The following is a 20,731-nucleotide window of genomic DNA, read 5'->3' as shown; positions in this document are numbered from 1 at the left end:
AGCTGAGTGATGCTCGTCTTGTGTCTTCCCTTTACAGTACTTACCAGGTGCGGCTCTGTAGTTATTTCTTGGGGAGTCTGTCGGTGGAAGGTCCTCTGTGTCACCCTGGGAGAAGCAGAAATGAAAGTTGGTCCCTCTCCAGGACACAGGAAGAGAGATCAGAAGCCTGGGCTCTGGGTGCAACCTGCCTTGCTGGTCTGGTCAGCACTGGGTTCCTTCCTCTTCCTTTTCCCCGCAGGTAAGCTGCTCATGTGACGGAGAAGTTATGGACAGGTGTGCAGATGCCCAGGTAATGGCTCCTGTCAGTCCTCTCTGTTGTTTTCCCCTTGATGGCTTTTGTTGGCAACTGGGATTATGGGTGTGCTGGGCCCGGAGGTAACCCTTGAAACGCGGTCCAGGTCTGGTCCAGAATCCAAAGGTTCCACTAGGAGTCAGTCCAAGAGGGCCAAGGCAGGAAACCAGGCAAGGACAGGTACAAGATCTCAGGCAGGATCTGGCATATAGCAATGTTTCTCCCTCAATCTGGGGTGGGGTCCGACAGCCTTTTATCTTTGTCGGGGTAACGGCCGGTCCTGATCCCCCAGAGACTCACCTCCCTGTTTCACCTGAAGGCGAGTACTCCTCCTGCGAGTACTCAGGTCTCTCCTTCTCTCAGACCTTAGTCTCTGTAGCTCAGGAGACGTTGGTTGGTTACTCCCCTGACCCAACCAGTAGTGGAGCAGCAGTAAGTGATGGCCCAGCTGAAGGCAATGAGGTAATCCCCGCATCTGAAGCCAGGGCAGGCTCAGGCCCCTGACTCAGCCCAGCTGGTGTTTGTTGCAGGGGAACCTGTGCAGACTGGAACTCTTCAGGATCAAGCCCCAGACTTGGTTCAGATGATGCCTGAGGCAAAGGATCCGGTGCAGACTGAGACTCCTCTGGTGCCGAGTCCGATCCTGAGTCCTAGGCCATCACAATGAGCAGCTAGCAGCTTCATATTCTAAGAATTCTAAGAAACAAACAAACAAAAACGAGTGCAGTTTTGAAGAGTTCAGTCTGCCATCTTGATTCAAAATGGCGTCCACTTGTATCCAAACATAGGTTCCTTGATTTCAGGAAGCGCCCTGCAAAAGTTATGGTATTTTAAGAGGTGTCCTACTGCACGGAGAACAAACACCTTTCCAAAATATTGTTACAGGTTGCAAGGGGGCGGGGACCAATTCCCTTAAATTCCTGGGTGCCAGATCCTCCCCATAATTCCTGGATTTAGTAAGGGTCAAAATCAATCATGAGAGCCAGCGTGGTGTAGTGGTTAAGAGCAGTGGACTCGTAATCTGGTGAACCGGGTTCGCTTCCCCGCTCCTCCACATGCAGCTGCTGGGTGACCTTGGGCCAGTCACACTTCTCTGAAGTCTCTCAGCCTCACTCACCTCACAGGGTGTTTGTTGTGGGTGAGGAAGGTAAAGGAGATTGTTAGCCGCTTTGAGACTCCTTCGGGTAGTGATATAGCGGGATATCAAATCCAAACTCAATCAAGGCTTGATTCAAGTTTTCCAAGCACAGAAACATAACTAGATTTAGTTATGCTAAGGAACCAAGCCAGCTCTGCAGGGGACAAAAGCCAAGGATGGGCCATCAAGGAAACTATCAGAGGGAAAGACTGGCAGGCGAGGGGGGGGGCCTTCTTCGCTGGGTGCTAGTGGGCAGAGGCAAAGGCCAGGTTTAGGGTTTCAACCTTGAATGAGGTAGGCTGGGGGGAGGACCTTAGCAGTGAGAAGGAGAGGGAGGGGCAGACCTCTCTGTGAACTGGGCATGACAGGCTGGAACTAAGAGACACAGAGGATGGCTTTTTGCTGTCTGTTGAATCCAGTGCTGCCCTTAAGACCCAATGCTCTGCAATCCCTCTATCTGGGCTGAGGTTGCATATATGTGTAAATAAAACCATATAATATGAGGACACTACCATCTCTGCTGTGCCCAATTTCTGAAGGAAACACACATCCTGGGTAAGTGCCTGGAACTCATGAAATCTCATACTTCTCAGAGATAGGGATAGCATGCAGCAATATATAACAGGGAAACAAACAGATATGGATGATATTTGCAATCTTTTTAAAAGATGCCTTAAATCTATAGGGCCCAAAGGCTGAGATCACACTACCCACTGCCCAAACAACTCAACATGCAAGGGGAATTGTTGGTGTGTGTGTGTGTCGCAGGACACTACACATCTAGGATGGGGAATTTAGAAGTTGTGGGTATGGTTTGTTTTTGAAATCCCCAAATGCTTTTTCCACCTTTAGAATTGGGCCAAGGTTAGTTACACTGCATGTTAATAGGAGAAGATCAGGTATCTAATCTGCGTTGAGTGACCTTAAACATCATCCTTGGCATGGGGTCATAAAACCAGTTCTGTCCCAAAGAACCCATCAACCACATCACTGCTTCTGTTTAATTATGGAGCTCAAAAGCTGTGGGTTTTTTGGTACCACTGTATTGCTATACGCTGGCTGCGCAAGCCCTGATCCCTTTCAGCTTGGACTAAAACTGCACACCTGTACGCTTGGGATGGCCGATGGTGAAGGATGATGGGAGCTGGAGTCCAACCACATCTGGAGGGTTACAGGGTCCCCATCCATGAACAGGCATTTAGAACTGATCTGTGTGGTTAGAGCATCTGCTTTGCACGCGGAAGGTCCCAGGTTCAATCCCTGATGGCATCGCCAGGTGTGTCTGGGAAAGAACCCTGTCTGAAAATCTAGAAGGATGCTGCCAGTTGGTGCAAACAGTACTGATGCAGATGGACCAAGGATCTGACCTCAGTATAAGTCAGTTTTCTATGGTTCTGGGTTCCTAATGGGACTCGCTCCCAGGTACAAGTGCTCAGAATTGCATCATTAAGTGTGTATCCGGGGTGGCATTCAATCTGCCTTAACTTTTATTTTCTCCATTTCAGCCAGTGGCTCTGAGGTTGCACAGGTGCCCGTTCCAGGTGAGCTCTTGTTGCGAAAGAGAAACCAGCACTTGAAGCTGCATCTTATAGATCACTGCAGAGATCTGGGAAAGGGTTCCTAAATGATGCCTGGGTTGTTGTTGAATCCTTGCCCATTTTAGCTTCCTCCTGCAAGCCCCTCCCATTGAGCTTATTGGACAGTGTCCATGATGTAATGGGCAGGACTGTCCCCCGGCCAGTGGTGGCTGGTGCCCATTTGTAGGGTGGAAGGCAGGGAGCCCAACAGTAGGTGGCGCCAGAGGCAAATGATTGAGTCAGAGACAATTCATTCCAATTTTGTCCCCATCCTCCGCCCTGGTCAGGGCTGGAGTCAGGTGCAGATCAGCACGATGGTAATAAATCACCGATGCCAGCGAAGTTAACTCTTCATTCAAGTAAACCAAACTACAGCTCAGGCCTAGAAGTCTCAGCAACCCTTCCTGGTCGGTCTTGCCCAGATGACACAGTTGTGAGGACTGAAGGTCCCTGCCTTCCCACCCCTCTCTAAGGCTCCTCCTCTCCAGGGTTTTCCCTATGGAGTCTCAAACTGTGTCTGCGCACAGCTAGTCTCTGCTCTGCTCTTTTCATTTTTCTGTGTGTCCCCAGAGACCAGGGAGGAGGGGTGACGATCACAGCAGGAGGGGGAGATTCCCTGGACTCTTCAGCCGCCTCTTGATCGCACCCTTCTTCAGTCTCTGCTTTCGCTTCAGAGTCTGAACTGCACTCTGCCACAGACTCTTCCTGCTCACTAAACCCTGTTGCCTCTTCAACTTCTGCTGCCTTCCAGTCTTCTCCGCCTTCTCCCTCTGACCGCTCATGGTCGTCCCGCCACCACTCCCCAGGCTCTGAGCCTTCTCCTCTTGGGGGTTCCCTTGGGGGTTCCTCAGATGGCGCCCCCTCCCCTCCTCTGCATCCAGCCAATCCATGACAGCCCTGCTGAGTTCCTCAAGGGCAATGCTGGGACTAAGGAGGAGGAACGTGGCAGCCAATTCTACCCCGTGGACTGCAGGCAGGCAAGGGAGGGCAGGTTGAGTTTGGCAGGGTGTTGTCCCATTTGCTCTAATGGACCGGCCTTGTTCTCCCAGAGGTCCGGCTAGTCAATGGGCGCAGCCGCTGCCAGGGACGCGTGGAGATCTTCTACAACAACACCTGGGGCACGGTGTGCGACGACGACTGGGACATCGTGGACGCCAATGTGGTCTGCCGCCAGCTGGGCTGCGGCCATGCCATCGCCATGCCGGCCACCCTCTCCTTCGGCCAGGGGCGTGGGCCCATCTTCCTAGACAACGTGGACTGCAAAGGGAGAGAGGCAGCCCTCAGCGAGTGTAGCAGCCACGGCTGGGGCATCCACAACTGTTACCACTACGAGGACGTGGCTGTCACCTGTAATGGTACAAAGGTTTGGGTCTGTCTGGTGGCAGTAGCAGGAGGGAGAGGGGTGAAGCAGGCTTATTTACTGCATCTCCCCCCGTCCCCAGAGCTCAAGGTGGGACACATGGTTCTCCCATCCTCATTTAATCCTCACAACAACCCTGTGAGGTAGGTCAGCGACTGGCCAGAGGTCACCCAGTGAGCTTCATGGCCAAGTGTGGGCTTTTAACCCTGGTCTCCTAGGTCTTTGCCTGACACTCTAACCACTGCACCACACTGTCCTGCAGGGGAAACCCCTAAGGAACCCTGTGTATCTTAAACAGGGTGGAGGAAAGGCTGGATAGAAACATAAAAAGTTATGACGGTAATAAAATTGCATGGGGATTAAATGATATTTCTAAAGAGAAAATGATGATGATGATAATGATGATGATGATGATTATTAATATACCGCCCTATACTCAGAGGTCTCAGGGCAGTTCACATAAAAAGATCACAGTATATAAAATAAAAACAAATGCAATAATCCAATAATACCCCCTCCCACAAAGAGCAACATTTTAAAAGGGTATGGGATGTTGATCAGGTCAACCAAAGGCTTGGTTAAAAAGGAATGTTTTTGCCTGGTTCCTAAAGGTGTAGAATGAAGGATACCACATTTGTTTGACTGCTGTTTTGATTTCTTACCTCTCCCCCCCCCCCCACCATGAGGTCGCAGGGTGGGTTACAGTAATTTAAAAATACAATATTAAGATCAGTTACGGTTACAAGAATAGGGTGGGTCCTATATATTTGTACAAACACCCCAATCTCTGAATGCTGAAAGACTTCCAGGTTCAGTTTCCTTGGAATGAATGTCAGTTGAGACTGTGCTGTCTTTAGGATATATGGTTTTATTTACACATATATACCACCTGAGCATAGGATGGAGGGGCTCACACTCCTTCTCTCCAGGGTCTTTCCCACGCAATCTCAGGCTGAGTCTGCACACAACCACCCTCTGCTCTGCCCATTTACCGTATTTTTCACTGTATAAGACACCCCAGACCACAAGACGCACCTAGTTTTTGGAGGAGGAAAAGAAGAAAAAAAATACTCTGAATCTCAGAAGCCAGAATAGCAAGAGCAATCCCTCTTGCTGTTCTGGCTTGTGTGATAGCTGCGCAGCCTGCATTCACTCCATAAGACGCACACACATTTCCCCTTACTTTTTAGAAGGGAAAAAGTGAGTCTTATAGAGCAAAAAATATGGTAATTTCTCTGTGTGTTCTAGGAGGCCAGCAGGAGGGGAGCAGTAGGAGGTTGAGAATCCCTGGCCTCTGCTTCTGCCTTGGAGTCTGAACTGTGCTCTTCCACAGCTCTTCCTGTTCACTAAACCCTGTTGCCTCTACAGCTTCTGAACCACCTCCTCCCAGTCTCCTTCTCCTTCTCACCATCCCACCTCCAATCTTCTGGCTCTTGGGGGATCCCTTGGGAGTTCCCCAGCTGGTTTCTCCCACCATTCCTCTGCATCCAGCCAGCCCATGACATTTGGACATCATTTAAACGATATGAAAGCCCGCCTCTAAGTTGTTTACATAAAATATTCATCAGAAAATAGTGATGAAATCAACATACTTTAAAGACAAGCAGACATTTGTTAAAAGTGAAATATAGATAAAATCAACAGTTTTATAGAAAAAATAAATGTACCTAATAAAATTACATGTGTGCCTGAACAAAAACATTTTTAGCTGGTATCAGAAACAGTAAAATGAAGGAGCCTATTGTAACCCACCCTGAGACCTGTTAGTGAAAGGCAGGAAATTCTAAATATTACTACTACTACTACTTCTTCTAATAGGCAGTCAAATGTCATAAACCACAATGGAAGCATCTAAGAAATTAATTGAACAAGTTGACTGGCCCTGCTTAAAATGATGGAGGTATACATGTTTGCATGCATAGCAGAGGCCAAGCAGATACTGTTGATGGAGATGATTGACTGACGTTCATCCTTCTGTTGGGTTGTTTGTTTTTGCAGAGCTATTGCCCACCCAAGCATCCAGAGGACCAATCAGCAAAGCAGCCACCGCCTCGTTGCAAAATGGGGAAAGTGAGTGCCTTTTGGATTCACATGAGAAGCTGTCCTCAGCTAGCACGATTCGCAATAGCAACACCATACATGTACATAGTGTTGCTGTTATTCATATCTTAACTTATAAGAAAAATGTAAAGGTCTCATCAAGCTGCAGTTCTTATGACTGCCAACAGGTGGCACTGCAAACGGCAGTGTGATGAGAGGCTGTTGCTGCTACTGGTTGCCTTCCTCATCCCTGGTTACCAGGTGCTGCAACTGCAGGAGGGGGAATGAAGGAGAGAAACTGTTTGTTCCCTTTCTCCTGCTGTAGCAGCTGATGCCGCCGCCGCCAATAATGGGGAAACAAAGGAGAGATAGTCCCTATCCCCTTGCTCCCTGCAAGGCCCTTTCCACCTGGCCTAGGGGGCAGGGCCCACACACACCAGCCCTACTGAAGAGGCTCCTCGTGAGGCCAGAGGAACATCATTCGGCTAATGTTTTATTGTTTTATTGATTTAATATGCTGTAAACTGCTTTGAGATTTTTATTAAAAGCGGTAAAGGTAAAGGGACCCCTGACCATTAGGTCCAGTCATGACCGACTCTCATCTCGCTTTATTGGCCAAGGGAGCCGATGTACAGCTTCCGGGTCATGTGGCCAGCATGACTAAGCCACTTCTGGTGAACCAGAGCAGCACACGGAAACGCCGTTTACCTTCCTGCTGCAGCGGTACCTATTTATCTGCTTGCACTGGCATGCTTTCGAACTGCTAGGTTGGCAGGAGCAGGGACTGAGCAACGGGCGCTCACCCCGTTGCAGGGATTTGAACCACCGACCTTCTGATCGGCAAGTCCTAGGCTCTGGGGTTTAACCCACAGTGCCACCCACGTCCCTATTAAAAGCGGTATAGAAATTTTAAAAAAAAAAACAACACTTGCACTGCAGCCACTACTAAAATGCAGGTTCCTTTCTTGGGCTTCCCTTAGTGGAGGCAGTCTGGATGATCCCAGGGGTCCCTTCCAAGTCTACAATTTGTACCCTGACTCTCCCTATCCCTCTTCCAGGCGATGGGAGCATCCGGCTGATGAGCGGCGCCAACTCTTGCCAGGGCCGGGTGGAGATATTCTACAAAGGGAACTGGGGCACGGTGTGTGATGACGACTGGGGGCTGAGCGATGCGGCCGTGGTGTGCAAGCAGGTGGGCTGCGGGCACGCTGTAGATTACAGGACCAATGCCTACTTCGGCTACGGCACGGGGCGCATCCTCCTCGACAACGTGAATTGCGACGGGAGCGAGCCGCACCTCTCAGCCTGCTACAGCCTGGGCTGGGGCATCCATAACTGTGGTCACCATGAGGATGCTGGTGTCATCTGCTCAGGTGGGTGTACCTCTCAGGGCTTGGGGCAGCCGGGCAGGCAAAGCGGGCAGCCGCCCTGTGTGGGAAGTGCTGTAGCCTAGTGGTTAGAACATCTGCTTATAGGTAGGAGGCCGCAGATCCAGTCCCCAGAGGCATCCCCAGGTAGGGCTGGGGGGGGGGATCCTGCCTGAAACCGTGGGGAGCTGCCAGTCAGTGTAGACAATACTGAGTTAGATGTATCTGTTTGACTCCATGTGAGGCAGCTTCCTGTGAACGCCTAGCAAGGCATTGCAGAACCAGGGTGGATAAAAATCAATGATGTTTTAAAAATATATTTAAAAAATTGGATTTTTAAAGATTTAAATCAGATTTTTGTGATTTAAATCAGATTTTTGAAATAAAATGCTTTTGGATGAAAAATCTTTCCAAAGATAGTTTTCTACTTAAGTTACCGGTACTTTATAGTCCAAAGGCTATTCATCAGGAAATAAGGATTTGTTTTAAGTTTTTCATGTGTGCTAAAACTCTGTCTATTTTTTTTTTAAAAAAAACATTTAACCACATCAGTTAACAAACATGGATACATATGCTACAATGTTATTGTTTTAGTTAAATAAATTGTTTAAATTGTTATTAAGAAAATGATTATTTTTCTTCTTCCAATTAAGTACAGCAGAAAAGTTGTCCAAATGTAAACAGTTAACTTATTAAACCTCACAATAATTTTATAATTATCTATGTTATTCTAATAGTATAACCAAATCAGTAATTTTTGATATAACTGTTAAATCTACTCTGAAAATTTATTATTCCAAAAATGAAACCTTCATCTGGTTGTAAATATTAAGATTATACCAGCAAGAATGAGTCTTTCTGTAAAAATAAATGATTTAAATCAAGTCTTACTTAGTGATTTAAATTGATTTGATTTACCATAAATCAAATCCACCCTGTGCAGAACCTTGGAAAGCGCCAAGATTTGCTCCCATAGAGTTGGAAAGGGCCACAAGTGTCATCTAGTGTGAACCCCCTACAAGTCAGGAATCTTTTTGCCCAATGTGGGCGTCGTGCTCAAACACACAACATGGAGATATAGAGTCTCATCCTCTACTAGCAAGATCTAGGGATGAAACAAGGCCTTTCATCTTCCCAGAGGTCTGGAAACTCATCCTAGGACCCACCCCTTTCCTGAGGTTGAGGAAGGCCTTAAAAGGACAATCCTCTCGGTCAGAGCCTGACACCCTGGCTCCTCGCTGCTTGTTAAACCGCTCTATCAAGGCCTCTTCCCAGGGAACTCTGGGAATTGTCATTCCGTGAGGGGACTAGGGGACCTCCTAACAATTCTCAGCACCTTTAAGGAACCACAGTGTCGTGGACTGGCTGGATGCAGAAGAGTGGGGGGGCACCAGCCGGGGAACCCCCAAGGGAACCCCCGGGGGAAGAAGGCTCAGAGCCAGGGAAGTGGTGGTGGAACAACAATGCGTGGTCAGAGGAAGAAGAGGCGAGGAGGAGGTGTCGGAAGCTGAAGAAGAAACAGGGTTTAGTGAGCAGCAAGAGGCTGGGGCAGAGAGCTGTACAGAATCTGAGGAAGGAGGAGGGAAATCAAGAGGTAGAGTGGAGGGAGGCTGCTGAAGAATCCAGGGAGTCTTCCCCTCCTGCTGTGAACAGCTCCTCTTTCCCCTGGTCTCCCAGAACATGCAGAGGGATGAAAAGGGCAGAGCAATGAGAGACTAGACAAAGGAGCCTAAGATTGCTTGGGAAAGACCTGGTGGAGGAGGAATCTTAGGGAGTGGTGGGAAGGCAGGGGACCTTCAGTGTTTGCAACTGCCTCATTGGGGCAAGACCTGCTGGGAAGAGCTGCTGGGAATCTCTAGGCCTGCACCGTTTGGGTTTCTTGAATTAAACATTAAATTCACTGACTTGCTTTGATTGATGACCTATTGTCTCTTTCCAGGTCTCGGGATGACCACGACCACAGCTGCCACCACCTCAGTGGCTCCCAACTATGAACAGTCATTCACTGATACAGCCACAGGTAAGGGAGAACCTGCTGTTGCTAATCCCACCCACCACAAAACCCCAATGGGGACAGTTTATGTTTCCATGACTTCAAAGATATAGGAGCACACTTGTGTTATCTGCACACCTGGGACAATGCTGGTTGCGATCATAAATTGGTGGTGGAGAACTTTTGGCCTGTGAGGCCTAGATAGATCCACCAGGCTTCAGACCCTAACCCCACCCCTGTCATAGATGCACAAGCCAGTTTGCCACTCCAACCCCAATGTGGTGAAATGGGAAGAGAACCATATTTGACCCATTGTTCCTGGGGAGGGGGGAAACCTGAAATGAAACTTTGCACTACATAGAAATATAGTGTTATAGGTCTGGCGGGTCAGTCTGGATGATACCTGTGGGTCCCCTCCAGGCCTGTGATCCTGTACCTAGTAAGGTTTAGAGTCTAGTAGAAGAGGCTGTTGAACCAGTTTCTTTGTAAGATAATGGCCTGAGTTTGGCCAGTTGAGTACTGCCATGCACGTGTCCAAAGAGGCTGCTCTGTTGCCATAGAGACAAATGGGTGGGCCTTTTCCCACCTCACCTGCCTGAATGCCACCTCCTCCTAGGATGGAGAACAGCAGGCCAAGGGGGACTTTATGTGGAGGTTGGGGAGAAAGTTTTTGATTGCTACTAGAAGCTGGTGATACATAGATATGCCTTGATCTGTGCTGGACCCAAAACTGTGAGTTTGGGGCTTCCCTGGAATTGAGGAAGCAAGATCTGGTGGGGTGAATGAGGAAGCAAGATCTGGTGGGGTGTTGATGCTATGAGCCCTTCCATCCTTTGCTCAGACTGTATATATATATGTGTAAATAAAACCATATACCTTAAAGACACCACCATCTCCACTGACCTTCATTCCAAGGAAACAAACCTTAGGATAGTGCAGGTTCCCCCAGAGTCTTTCACCACTTGGAGTTTGGGGTCTTGATAGCTGCAGATCAAATCTCTATTAAAGGACCAGCAGGAGAGGTGCAGTTAAAAAGATAGTCCCGGAAGCTGAGGTCAAAACACAGGGTTGCCTTCCTGCCTCATGGCTTGCCCATCTGTGTCCAAAGGCAACTGGTGGGATGTAATTGGAGGCCGGATGTTGTTGTGATGACAGGATATGTCTTTTTGCAGTCACAGATGGTCGAGACCAGCCTTCTCCTGAGACGGAGATGATGGTGACCTCAGCCCTTCTCCTGCTAGAAAGAAGAAGTAAGTGTTTTTGTGCCCTTTGTCGATGGAAATAAAGCTTCGTCAGAGATGTAAAAACCTGCAAAGAAGAGATTGAGAGAGCTGGAGATTGAAGGGGACAGTCTCTCTGATGGGAAGGTGTTTATTTCAGACAATGTTAAAATAGACCCAGGAGCAGGAAGGACGAAGCCCTGGTGTTTCCTCTCTCGTCCCATAACATCCTCTTTGTGTCCATGTAAGCGACAGGGAACCTGAGCGCTCCTGGTGTTGTTGCACTACGATTCCCATCAGCCCCAGCAAGTGTGGCCAGCAGACAAGGATGATGGGAGTTGTAGTTCAGCAACACACTTAGAGCCACAGCCCCCCACCCCCAATGTCAGGTTTCTATAGTCCAGCTTTCCCTGTTTAGGCAGCCCCTATTTCCCGTGTCCTTGGTAAACCACTGCCCTTGTTTCCACCTCCATACACTATGCTGGTGTGAGTTGCTAGCGCTGAACTTTCTCCAAGTCCCAGTCCCTATTCTCTGCATCTCTGAAAGGGTGGGAGGAGGAGGCAGGTGCATGTTGTCTGCTGTGCACACAGTTGTAGAAGTTTGTGCACGGGCACTGAGGCCCCTTGCTTAGAATCATAGGCATAGAACTGTAGAGTTGGAAGTGGGGCTTGAGAGTCATCTAGTCCAGCCCCCTGCAATGCAGGAATATGCAGCTCTCCCATGCAGGCATCAAACTTGCAACCTTCGCGTTATTAGCACCACTCCCTAACCAACTGAGCTATCCAGCAACTATTGATACAGACTGTTTCTAAAACAACAGAATTCATGAGGGTCAAGCCCCCCTTGCCTGTACTCTTGCCACTCTCTGAAAAAGTGAAACAGGGGAGAGAGAAAAACCAGGAGCCGGAATGTCCACAAGGTCCCAAATCAAAGGAAAAGTGGACGTGGGGGATGAGTTGCATAGAGTTGTAGAGTTGCAAGGGATGCCGAGGGCCATCTGGTCCAATTCCCTTGCAATGCAGGGATCTCTGCTAATGTCTCCCTGACAGATGGCCACCCAACCTCTGCTTAAAAACCTCCAAGGAAGGAGAGTCCACTACCTTCCATAAGTCACTCCGGCCTTTTCTCTCCTTCCATTTTCTGACCAGCAGGTGGTGGCATACGATTAGCAAACGGGAACAGCAGTTGCCAAGGGCGGGTGGAAGTCCTGTACGGGGACTCCTGGGGGACTGTCTGCGACGACGACTGGGACTTCCCCAATGCCCAGGTGGTCTGCCGGCAGGTGGGCTGCGGCTCGGCGGTGGTGGCCACCGTGCTGGGCTACTTCGGCTACGGCACCGGACCCATCCTCCTGGACAATGTGGACTGTGCCGGCACAGAGACTGACCTGTCCGACTGCTTCAACCTGGGCTGGGGGCAGCACAACTGTGGGCACCACGAAGACGCCGGTGTCATATGCAGAGGTGAGAGGGACAGGTGGAAAGGAGGGGTTGTGGTTTCATCGTAGGGTTGGAAGCCCCCACCCCCAAGGGTGATCTAGTGCAACCCCCTGCTGTGCAGGAATCACAGCTAATGAATCCCGGACAGGCAGCTCTCCAAAACCTCCAGTGGATCAGAGAATTTTGGGAGATAGAAATGACCTGGTGTTATAAAATGTAAACAGCACAGGTTCCTCTGGGATGCCTCCAAGCTGTCAGTCTTTTGCAGGAGGGAGTTGTGTGTTTATCAGAATCTTAGTTCTGCCTGATTAAAGGGGACCAAAGTTCTCTTGTCACCCCAGCACAACAAATCCACATAAAAGACACACACACAGCAGACTTTTTTTGTGGTGTGGAAAACGACTGAGGAATAATGCACTGAAAAGTGTGGAATGAATGTATGATTAACAGCAAGACATGTAAACAGCTCATGAGGGAATCAGGACAATTGCTCCTTGTCACAGGCGCCACCTTTTAAAAATAAAATAAATGCATGGTAGGAAGTTGGACTAGAATAGATGGCCCTTCCAACTCTCCAATTCTCTATGAAGTCAGTGTTTTTCTTTCTAAATAAACTTTCAAGGTTGGGTATTTTATTGTCTTGTTCTACCATTCCTCCAAGGTGCTCAAAGTGGCACGCATACTTCCTGCCCTATATTATTCTCACAACAATCCTGTGAGGTGGATTAGGCTGAGAGGCTGTGACTGACTCCAAGGTCCCTCAGTGACCTTCCTGGCTAAGTGGGGTCTCCCAGGTCCTAGTACAGGTTCCTGAACCCCGGTCTCCCAGGTCCTAGTACAACTCTAACCACTGCACTGCACTTCCCAGTGCCTTTCTGTGTGATGTGTGTGGGGTGTGTGTCTCTATGCTGTTAAATGTACCCCTTGATTTTTACCTGGTCCCAGGTGCAGAAGAATCTGGAGATCTCTTCCAAGAAGACCCTTTTGCCACCACCACATCAACCACCACACGTCCCAAGGATGGTATGTGGGGCACAGGGCCTCTAGCTCCCCGCTTGCTGACTCTCAGCTGAAACCCCTGGTGTTTGGCAGGAACAGGGCAAGTGACTGCTCTAGGTGGCTGCCTAGGGCAATATTTCTCAGGGGGCAGCACTATGGTAACAGAAGAGAGGTTGTCTTTTCTGAGCACTGCCTTCCATGTGACAGCCCTTCAGGTATTTGAAGATGGGTATCATATCTCCCTCTCAGTCTTCTCTTCTTCATACTAAACATACCCAACTTCCTCAAACATTTCAAGGCTTGGTTACCAGACCCTTCATCATCTTGGTCTCCCTCTCTGCCTGCCTTCCAGCTTGTCTATGTCTTTCTTGAACTGTGGTGCCCAGAACTGGTCCCAGGACTCCAGGTGGGATCTGACCAAGGCAGAATAGAGCAGGGTTATGACATCCAGCGATCTAGACATTATACGTCAGCTGATGCAGCCTGGAATCACATGAGGTGCTTTTGCTGCTGTATCGCACTGTTAACTCATGTTCAGCCTGGGGTCTACTAAGACCCCTGGACCCCTTTTGCATGTATTAGTGGTAAGTCAGGTGCCCCCCATCTTATATTTGTGCATCTGGTTATTCCTGCCAAAGTGCAGAACCTTACAGTTGTCCCTGATGAAATTCTTTTTGTTAGTTTTGGCCCAGCTAAGGTCATCCTGAATCCCGATTCTGTGTTGTGCAGTATAAGCTTTTTTTAAAAAACACAGTATTGTGATGGATGAGGTGCCTTTGCTTGATCAAACAGAACCCACAAAAGTTGAACCCCCAGGCCTGAAAATGACACAGGTATTCCCTTGCTTAGCTTTACACATACATAGAAATTAAGTCACATTCTCAGAGGCAAAGCGTGCCTGTGTTATTCGAGCTGGATGCCTGATTCAGCGGGAATAAGAGGGTACCTGCTCTCTTCCGGGCTCGCTTGAGGCTGAGTTTTTCCTGCACAAGCATTCTTGACACGTCCTTAATACAGTCTGAGTAAGCAGATTCTCCTAATATCCTTAATGCACTCCGAGTAACAGGAACCAGAAGATTTCCCTTACGGTAGGTGGGGGAACAGATTTGCATAAAGATGCCGGAGAAATTATTCACAGCCAGAACAGTGAACCGCCTAGAGCTGCGGTGGACAGACTCCTCTTTGGAGGAACTCTGAGCTTGTCAGAGCGCATCATCATCATCATCATCATTATTATTCAGAAAACCTATTCATTTTATAACACAAATAAACAACACAAACAGGAAAGCAAACAATACAAACAGACTCTTTTCTTATTCTTATTTTTTCTAAACATTGTTAGGTGGGCTTCCCCAAGTCCCCCCATCTGATTTTCATTTTACCTCATCTTTAGCAGTTTACATATATCATAATTTCTAACCATTTTTTTTTATCATACTTACTTTAACTATAAAAACCTTCACATTTTATCACTTGCAAATACTGTAGTACTGTTTTAAAATACCCTATCTTCTACTTCTAACCCTACAGCCTAAATCCACTCTAAGATTTAAATATTAACATATTTTTTCAAATACTCCTTAAACTTCTTCCAATCTTCTTCCACCGTCTCTTCTCTCTGGTCTCGGAGTCTCCCGGTCAGTTCAGCAAGTTCCATATTGTCCATCATCTTCATCTGCCATTCTTCTATAGTTGGTAAATCTTGTTTCTTCCAATTCTCCGCTAGCAATATTCTTGCAGCTGTTGTGGCATACAGAAAAAAGTACCGTATTTTTTGCTCTATAAGATGCACCAGACCTTAAGACACACCTAGTTTTTGGAGGAGGAAAACAAGAAAAAAAATATTCTGAATCTCAGAAGCCAGAACAGCAAGAGGGATCGCTGCGCAGTAAAAGCAGCAATCCCTCTTGTTGTTCTGGCTTCTGGGATAGCTGCGCAGCCTGCATCCGCTCCATAAGACGCACACACATTTCCCCTTACTTTTTTAGGAGGGAAAAAGTGAGTCTTATAGAGCAAAAAATACGGTAACATTATGCAGAGCGCATTATTGGCTCAGCTGAGGAGCAACAGGGAAAACTGGGGGGGGGAGCTTCAGTTAAGTCTTGTGACACCCACCCCCCTATGTTTCCCCTATTTGCAGGCTTCCTCCGCCTGGTCAATGGGAGCCACCGCTGCGAAGGGCGGGTGGAGATGTTCTACCTGTCTCAGTGGGGGACGGTGTGTGACGACGCTTGGGACCTCAAGGACGTGAAGGTGGTGTGCAGGCAACTGGGCTGTGGGGGGGCCTTGGCCGCCTGGGGGGAGGCCCGCTACGGCCAAGGGACCGGCTACATCTTCCTCGACAACCTCAAGTGCAAAGGCGACGAGAGCTCCCTGCTGCGCTGCTCCCACATCCGCTGGAATGTGCACAACTGCGACCACTCGGAAGACGCGGGAGCTCTCTGCAGGCTCCTGTGATGCGCCGGAAGGTACGGTCTGAGCCAGGCCCTGATCCAGGCAAGGGCAGGCATGCGCTTCCCCTGTTCCCAAGGAGGCTTGCATGCAGCTTATCTGCTGGGGTTGATGGCTAGGGGTGCTACCTGAGAGAGCTGGCTAGGAACAGGACGAGGAGACGTCCAAAGGGTCATTGGCAGGGTGTGTGGGTCTGCTTGGGGGAATCCAGCTTCTCCTGCACCTCCTCCTTGACCTCAGGTTCCAGGTCTAAGCAGGGGTGGATCCTGACAGTCAACTCTTGCCTGTACTGCAGCGCCACCAGAGCTGCGAGTGGCCACAGGGTGGTATTTCAAGTCCACGTGGATCAGGTGACTTGCCTGGTTGCTAAGCAACGCCCCACCCCCATTTCAATAGGGACAGAATTAACCCTTAAGGTACAAACGGAATGACCTGCGCCGCTGCACTTCCAACACAATCGGCTATAGGATTTCTGGGCTGTGCAGTTAAATTGGACTTGTCTTAAATTGGACTTAATACAAATAACTTGTATGAAGTTATTTATTTGAAAAGTCAAACGTAAGTGCATTTAATAGATAAATAAATATATAAATAAATAAATAACGGATTAATGCAGAAACAGGGTGGGATGGATTTATGAGTGAACCTAAGGCTGTGAATGGATGGATTAAAATGGGAAAAAAAACACCACAAAAACTTGATTTTGGTAGGTGCTGTTCGGCAGAAATATGCCAACAGGCTAGAACTTCTCAGAAAGCAGCATTCCTATTTTAGAATACAGTGACTCTCAACTCATGCTGGGGTTATGTTCTGGGGATAATGCATAAAGCCCAAAATCGCGTATTGTGTTTTCAGTGGCAGGTGGGGTTTCCAAAATCCTTTCCCCCGGATGACCTCCCCCTTTCCACTGCCCCGTTAATTTTTTTTTTGGGGGGGGCAAGTGCATAAAGCTGAATGCGTGCAAGTTATATGTGCCTAAGTTGTGAGTTGCCTGTGCCCATATCATCTGAAGAGCCTTTGCAAAAATGTAAAATGAAGCTACCTATTTAAAAATAAAGTGGATTCCCAAGCATTTGCAAAGGAACCATCAGACAGGACCAGCCACAGGTCTAGGATGGCGGCGGATGCCTTTGAGTCTGGCTACCTTCCCGCTCTCTGTTTTAAACAATAAGCTTGTGTCGGGAGCGGTTCTTGCCTCATCTCAAATTAACTGGACAAAATGGGCCCTTCCTCTTTCAGACGGGTGTCGCCAGCCCTCGCAAGGACAGCGCTCCAGCTGTGGGAGCCTCAGCTTCCTCCAACAGTGGCTGAAACCTTCTCGTTCCAATGGTGCCTTTGCAGCTTTTGTGTGTGTGTGTATACACATGTGTAAATCTCTGTATAAAAACTGGTGTACGTACCTGACATAGAGAACACCCTCTACCCCACTGCTGCAGCCAGGAAGACCGCTTTTCGCTCGTCGCCTCAGTCAGGGGGCGGGGGACCCTTTTCATCCCGAGGGCCGCATTCCCTTGTGGAGTAGTCTGCCGGGGGCCAGGTACCGGTGGTGGGGCAGGGCACTGACAAAAGTGGGGGGACGGACACAAAGGACAGGATTCTTTCCTTTGTCCAGCAGGCTGTGTTCCAATGGTGCACAAAACCTGCCAGAGGTTTCTACACCTTTGCATGTACGTTTCTCCACCATCCAGCGAAGCAAGCGGTCAGTTCATGGCTTAAGGACACATTTCAGCCAGGAAAAAGCACCTGAGGAGGGTGCAGAGCAGGCCTGAGGCGCTGCAGAGGCGCCGTAGAGAGAGTCCCAGGCCACACTCACAACACCATCCATTGAAAGCACTCTTGGACACCTCTTCAGATAGTCATGGCTTCCCCCAAAGAATTCTGGGAGATGGAGTTCATTTAGGCTGCTGGAAGTTAGAAGATTCTTATTGTTCTCAGACCCTCCAAGGGTCCCTATTTCCCGGGACAGTCTTAGATTAACAGAAGCCATCCTAGAATCATCCCGGAATGTCCCACTTTTCCTCAGGACGTCCCTATTTTCATCAGAGGAATGTTGGAGGGTATGCGCCATTAATGAGTCATGGTTCCCAAAGTGGTTTAACGGTCAATCCCTCTTCATGGGTAACTGGGAATTGTGTCTCTGTGAGGAAAATGGGGGCCACCTAATAATTCCCAGCCCCCTGAACAAACAACAGCTCCCACAATTCCTTGGGGGAAGCCATGACTCTTTGAGGTAGCACCATAATGCTCTCTGTGAGGGGAATTGGAGGGTATCCTGACAACTCTCTGCACGCTTTACTAGCTACAAACTTCCCCCAAAGAAAACTGGGAGCTGTAGTTTGTTAAGGGTGCTGGGAGTTGTCAGGAGACCGCTAATGCCCTCACAGAGATACATACCCCAGAGCTCCCTTTGAAGAATATTTTTATTAATTTTCCAATAAAAACATCCAATTAACATCTCCAATCATAGTCCAATTAAAATAAAAAACTATTATTATTTTTTATTGAAGAGGGGTTGATTGTTAAGCCACTATGGGCAGGGCTGGCCCAAGACATTTTGTCACCTGAGGCAAACCACCAAATGGCACCCAATTCCCTGCCAGGGAAGGAGGGGAAGAAGGGGTGAGTCAAGATCTACATCAGGAACAAGGGGGATGGGATAAAGATCTATATCAGTATCTTCTGCCCCTGTGGATCCTGCCGCCTGAGGCAGTTGCCTCACCTGGTCTCATGGGAGGGCTGGCCCTTACTATGGGAATTGTAGCACTGTGAGGGGAATAGGCACCTCCTTAACAAACTACATCTCCCAGGATTTGATGGAGTTGAAACCATTTTATCGGGAATAATCTCTAACATTCATTCAGAATGAATAGAAGAAGGGAAAACACCAGAAATTTGTCTTTGCAACAGCAAAGGAAAGGAGATGCTGGAGATTGAACCGGAGAACTTCTGCATGCGAAGCAACGGCTCTACCATGGAGCCCCAGCATTGCAGGGGGTTGGACTAGATGACCCTTAGGGTCCCTTCCAACGTGACAATTCTGCGATTCCCCTGAAATGAAGTAAGGGTTAAAGCCCCTTTGCAGTTTTGGGTGCTCCGAATCTATGGAGGGAGAGAAAAGAAACATGCCTGTAAGCTCTGCTTTCCTCTTCTTAATGCTTATTTAGAATATCCAAAGCTAAGCAGACACATATCCTCCTTCCAGGGAGCAACACGCAGGCTCAGCGGTGGAATTATCATTCCATTCAATTTATGAAACACCTTCCAGGCGAGTCTCAATGTGATTTGCAAACCAGGCATGAAAGCAACGGGAAATGGTTTTTTTTAAACAGAACAAACAAATAACTAAAGAGAGGTTTCAAAAAAGCCACATGCCTAAGGCAGAGAGCTTTCTATCCATCTGGATTGTTTCTGGAAAGCGCAGATAGAGGGCGCCAATGAGAATTCTGTTCCACAGAAGCAGGGGCCACCACATTCAGTGCAGACCTTTGAGATCTTTGACCCACGCTGGGTGTGTAAGGGATAAAGCGGACCCTCAAGTCACCAGGTCCTGAAACAGGACATGTATGTCAGTACCTTGAACTCGGCCCCATGGCAGACTGGCAGCCAATGCGAATTCTGCAAGCTAGGTGTTATAAACAGGCGGGAGTTTGCCCCCCGCAAGTGATCTATAGCCCTCCTCTTCTGCAGCCCCTGGATCAACCTGAGTAATCCATGATTACTCAGAAGCAAGCCCCTTTCAGGTACCCAAGACTTACTGCCAGGTAAGTGGGCACAGGACTACAGCCTTATTCATTAAAAAATAAAACAAAATCCTCCTTAACGTTTGGTGCTGGGTTCTCCACCCACCCCCTCCTCCCAACCCACATATAAGAAAGCATTTCCGCCGTGTGTAGAACTTAATTGCTTTTCAGTCACCCAATGTAAGCAAAGTCTGCAGCAAGAAATGACCGCCTTAGCAATAGGTAAACTGAGCCAAAGGGGGGGGGGGAGAGGAGAGAAAGGGGAATTGTTGCTCAAAGTGCAGGATTGGCTCAGAATAAGTGAAAAGCAAAGCCCCCAGCCATGTAAATATATGTAATTTGGGTGGGGAGGGAACATGGGAAGGGGAAAAGGGGGAGAAAGTGTATAATTCTTTTGTTAATATTTTAGTGTGCATATTCCAGGATGTCATTTTTTTTCTTATATGTTCTTTTTGAATAAATAAAAGCTCTTTCAAAACTCTCTCTTGCTCGGTTTCTCTCTGTTTAAAGACACCGTGTGTGTTCACATTAGCGTTATTTTAGGTTTTATCACGTCTGTATCAGAACTTTCTTTCCAAGGAGTTCAAAATGGCATGCATGTTTCTCCCTCACCCCACAACAACCCTGTGAGGTAGGCTTCAAGGCAGTGACTGGACCCAGGGTCACACAGGGAGCTTCATGGCCAAGTAGGGATTTGAACCCTGGACTCTACCAGGTTTCTAGTCTGACACACTAACCACTGCACTACACTGGGTCTCTCTGCACGGGGAAGTTGCGGTCCTCCAGCCCACATTTCAGAGCTCTTTAGTTAGTCATTTATTTAATTTATTCATTTGTATCCCACTTTTTTCTCCAAGGAGCTCAAGGTGACAGACATGGCTTGCCCGTCCTTATTCCATCCCCACAACAACAAGCCTGTGGCAGATAGAAGACTTATTCATGCAGCGCATAGTTAAACTTTGGAACTCCCTCCCACAGGAGGCAGTGATGGCTGCCATCTTGGATGGCTTTAAGAGAATTAGACAGATTCTTAGAGGAGAGGGCTTATCATGGGAGGGCTTAGCTCATACCCTCCAGCATTTCTCCAATAAAAATAGGGACATCCTATATAATA

At 48.3% G+C, this 20,731-nt stretch overlaps 1 protein-coding gene across 1 annotated transcript; it reads left to right on the top strand.

Annotated features, from left to right (window-relative positions):
- Positions 1 to 2,693: 2,693 nt before the first annotated feature.
- Positions 2,694 to 19,344, top strand: SSC4D (scavenger receptor cysteine rich family member with 4 domains; the record flags this gene model as incomplete). The annotated part of the gene is made up of 11 exons (XM_081889507.1): positions 2,694 to 2,706; positions 2,936 to 2,971; positions 4,057 to 4,362; positions 6,366 to 6,437; positions 7,466 to 7,780; positions 9,714 to 9,794; positions 10,940 to 11,017; positions 12,140 to 12,451; positions 13,373 to 13,450; positions 15,567 to 15,894; positions 17,117 to 19,344. The coding sequence occupies 10 exons, from the start codon at positions 2,694 to 2,696 to the stop codon at positions 15,881 to 15,883; spliced, it is 1,608 nt and encodes a 535-aa protein (XP_081745633.1). The 3' UTR covers positions 15,884 to 15,894; positions 17,117 to 19,344.
- Between the last annotated feature and the right edge of the window lie 1,387 nt (positions 19,345 to 20,731).

The sequence above is a fragment of the Podarcis melisellensis genome (genome assembly GCF_964234715.1).
Source record: "Podarcis melisellensis genome assembly, chromosome: 15".
Lineage (NCBI taxonomy): Eukaryota > Metazoa > Chordata > Lepidosauria > Squamata > Lacertidae > Podarcis > Podarcis melisellensis.
This window is presented reverse-complemented; position numbering and strand designations above follow the sequence as displayed.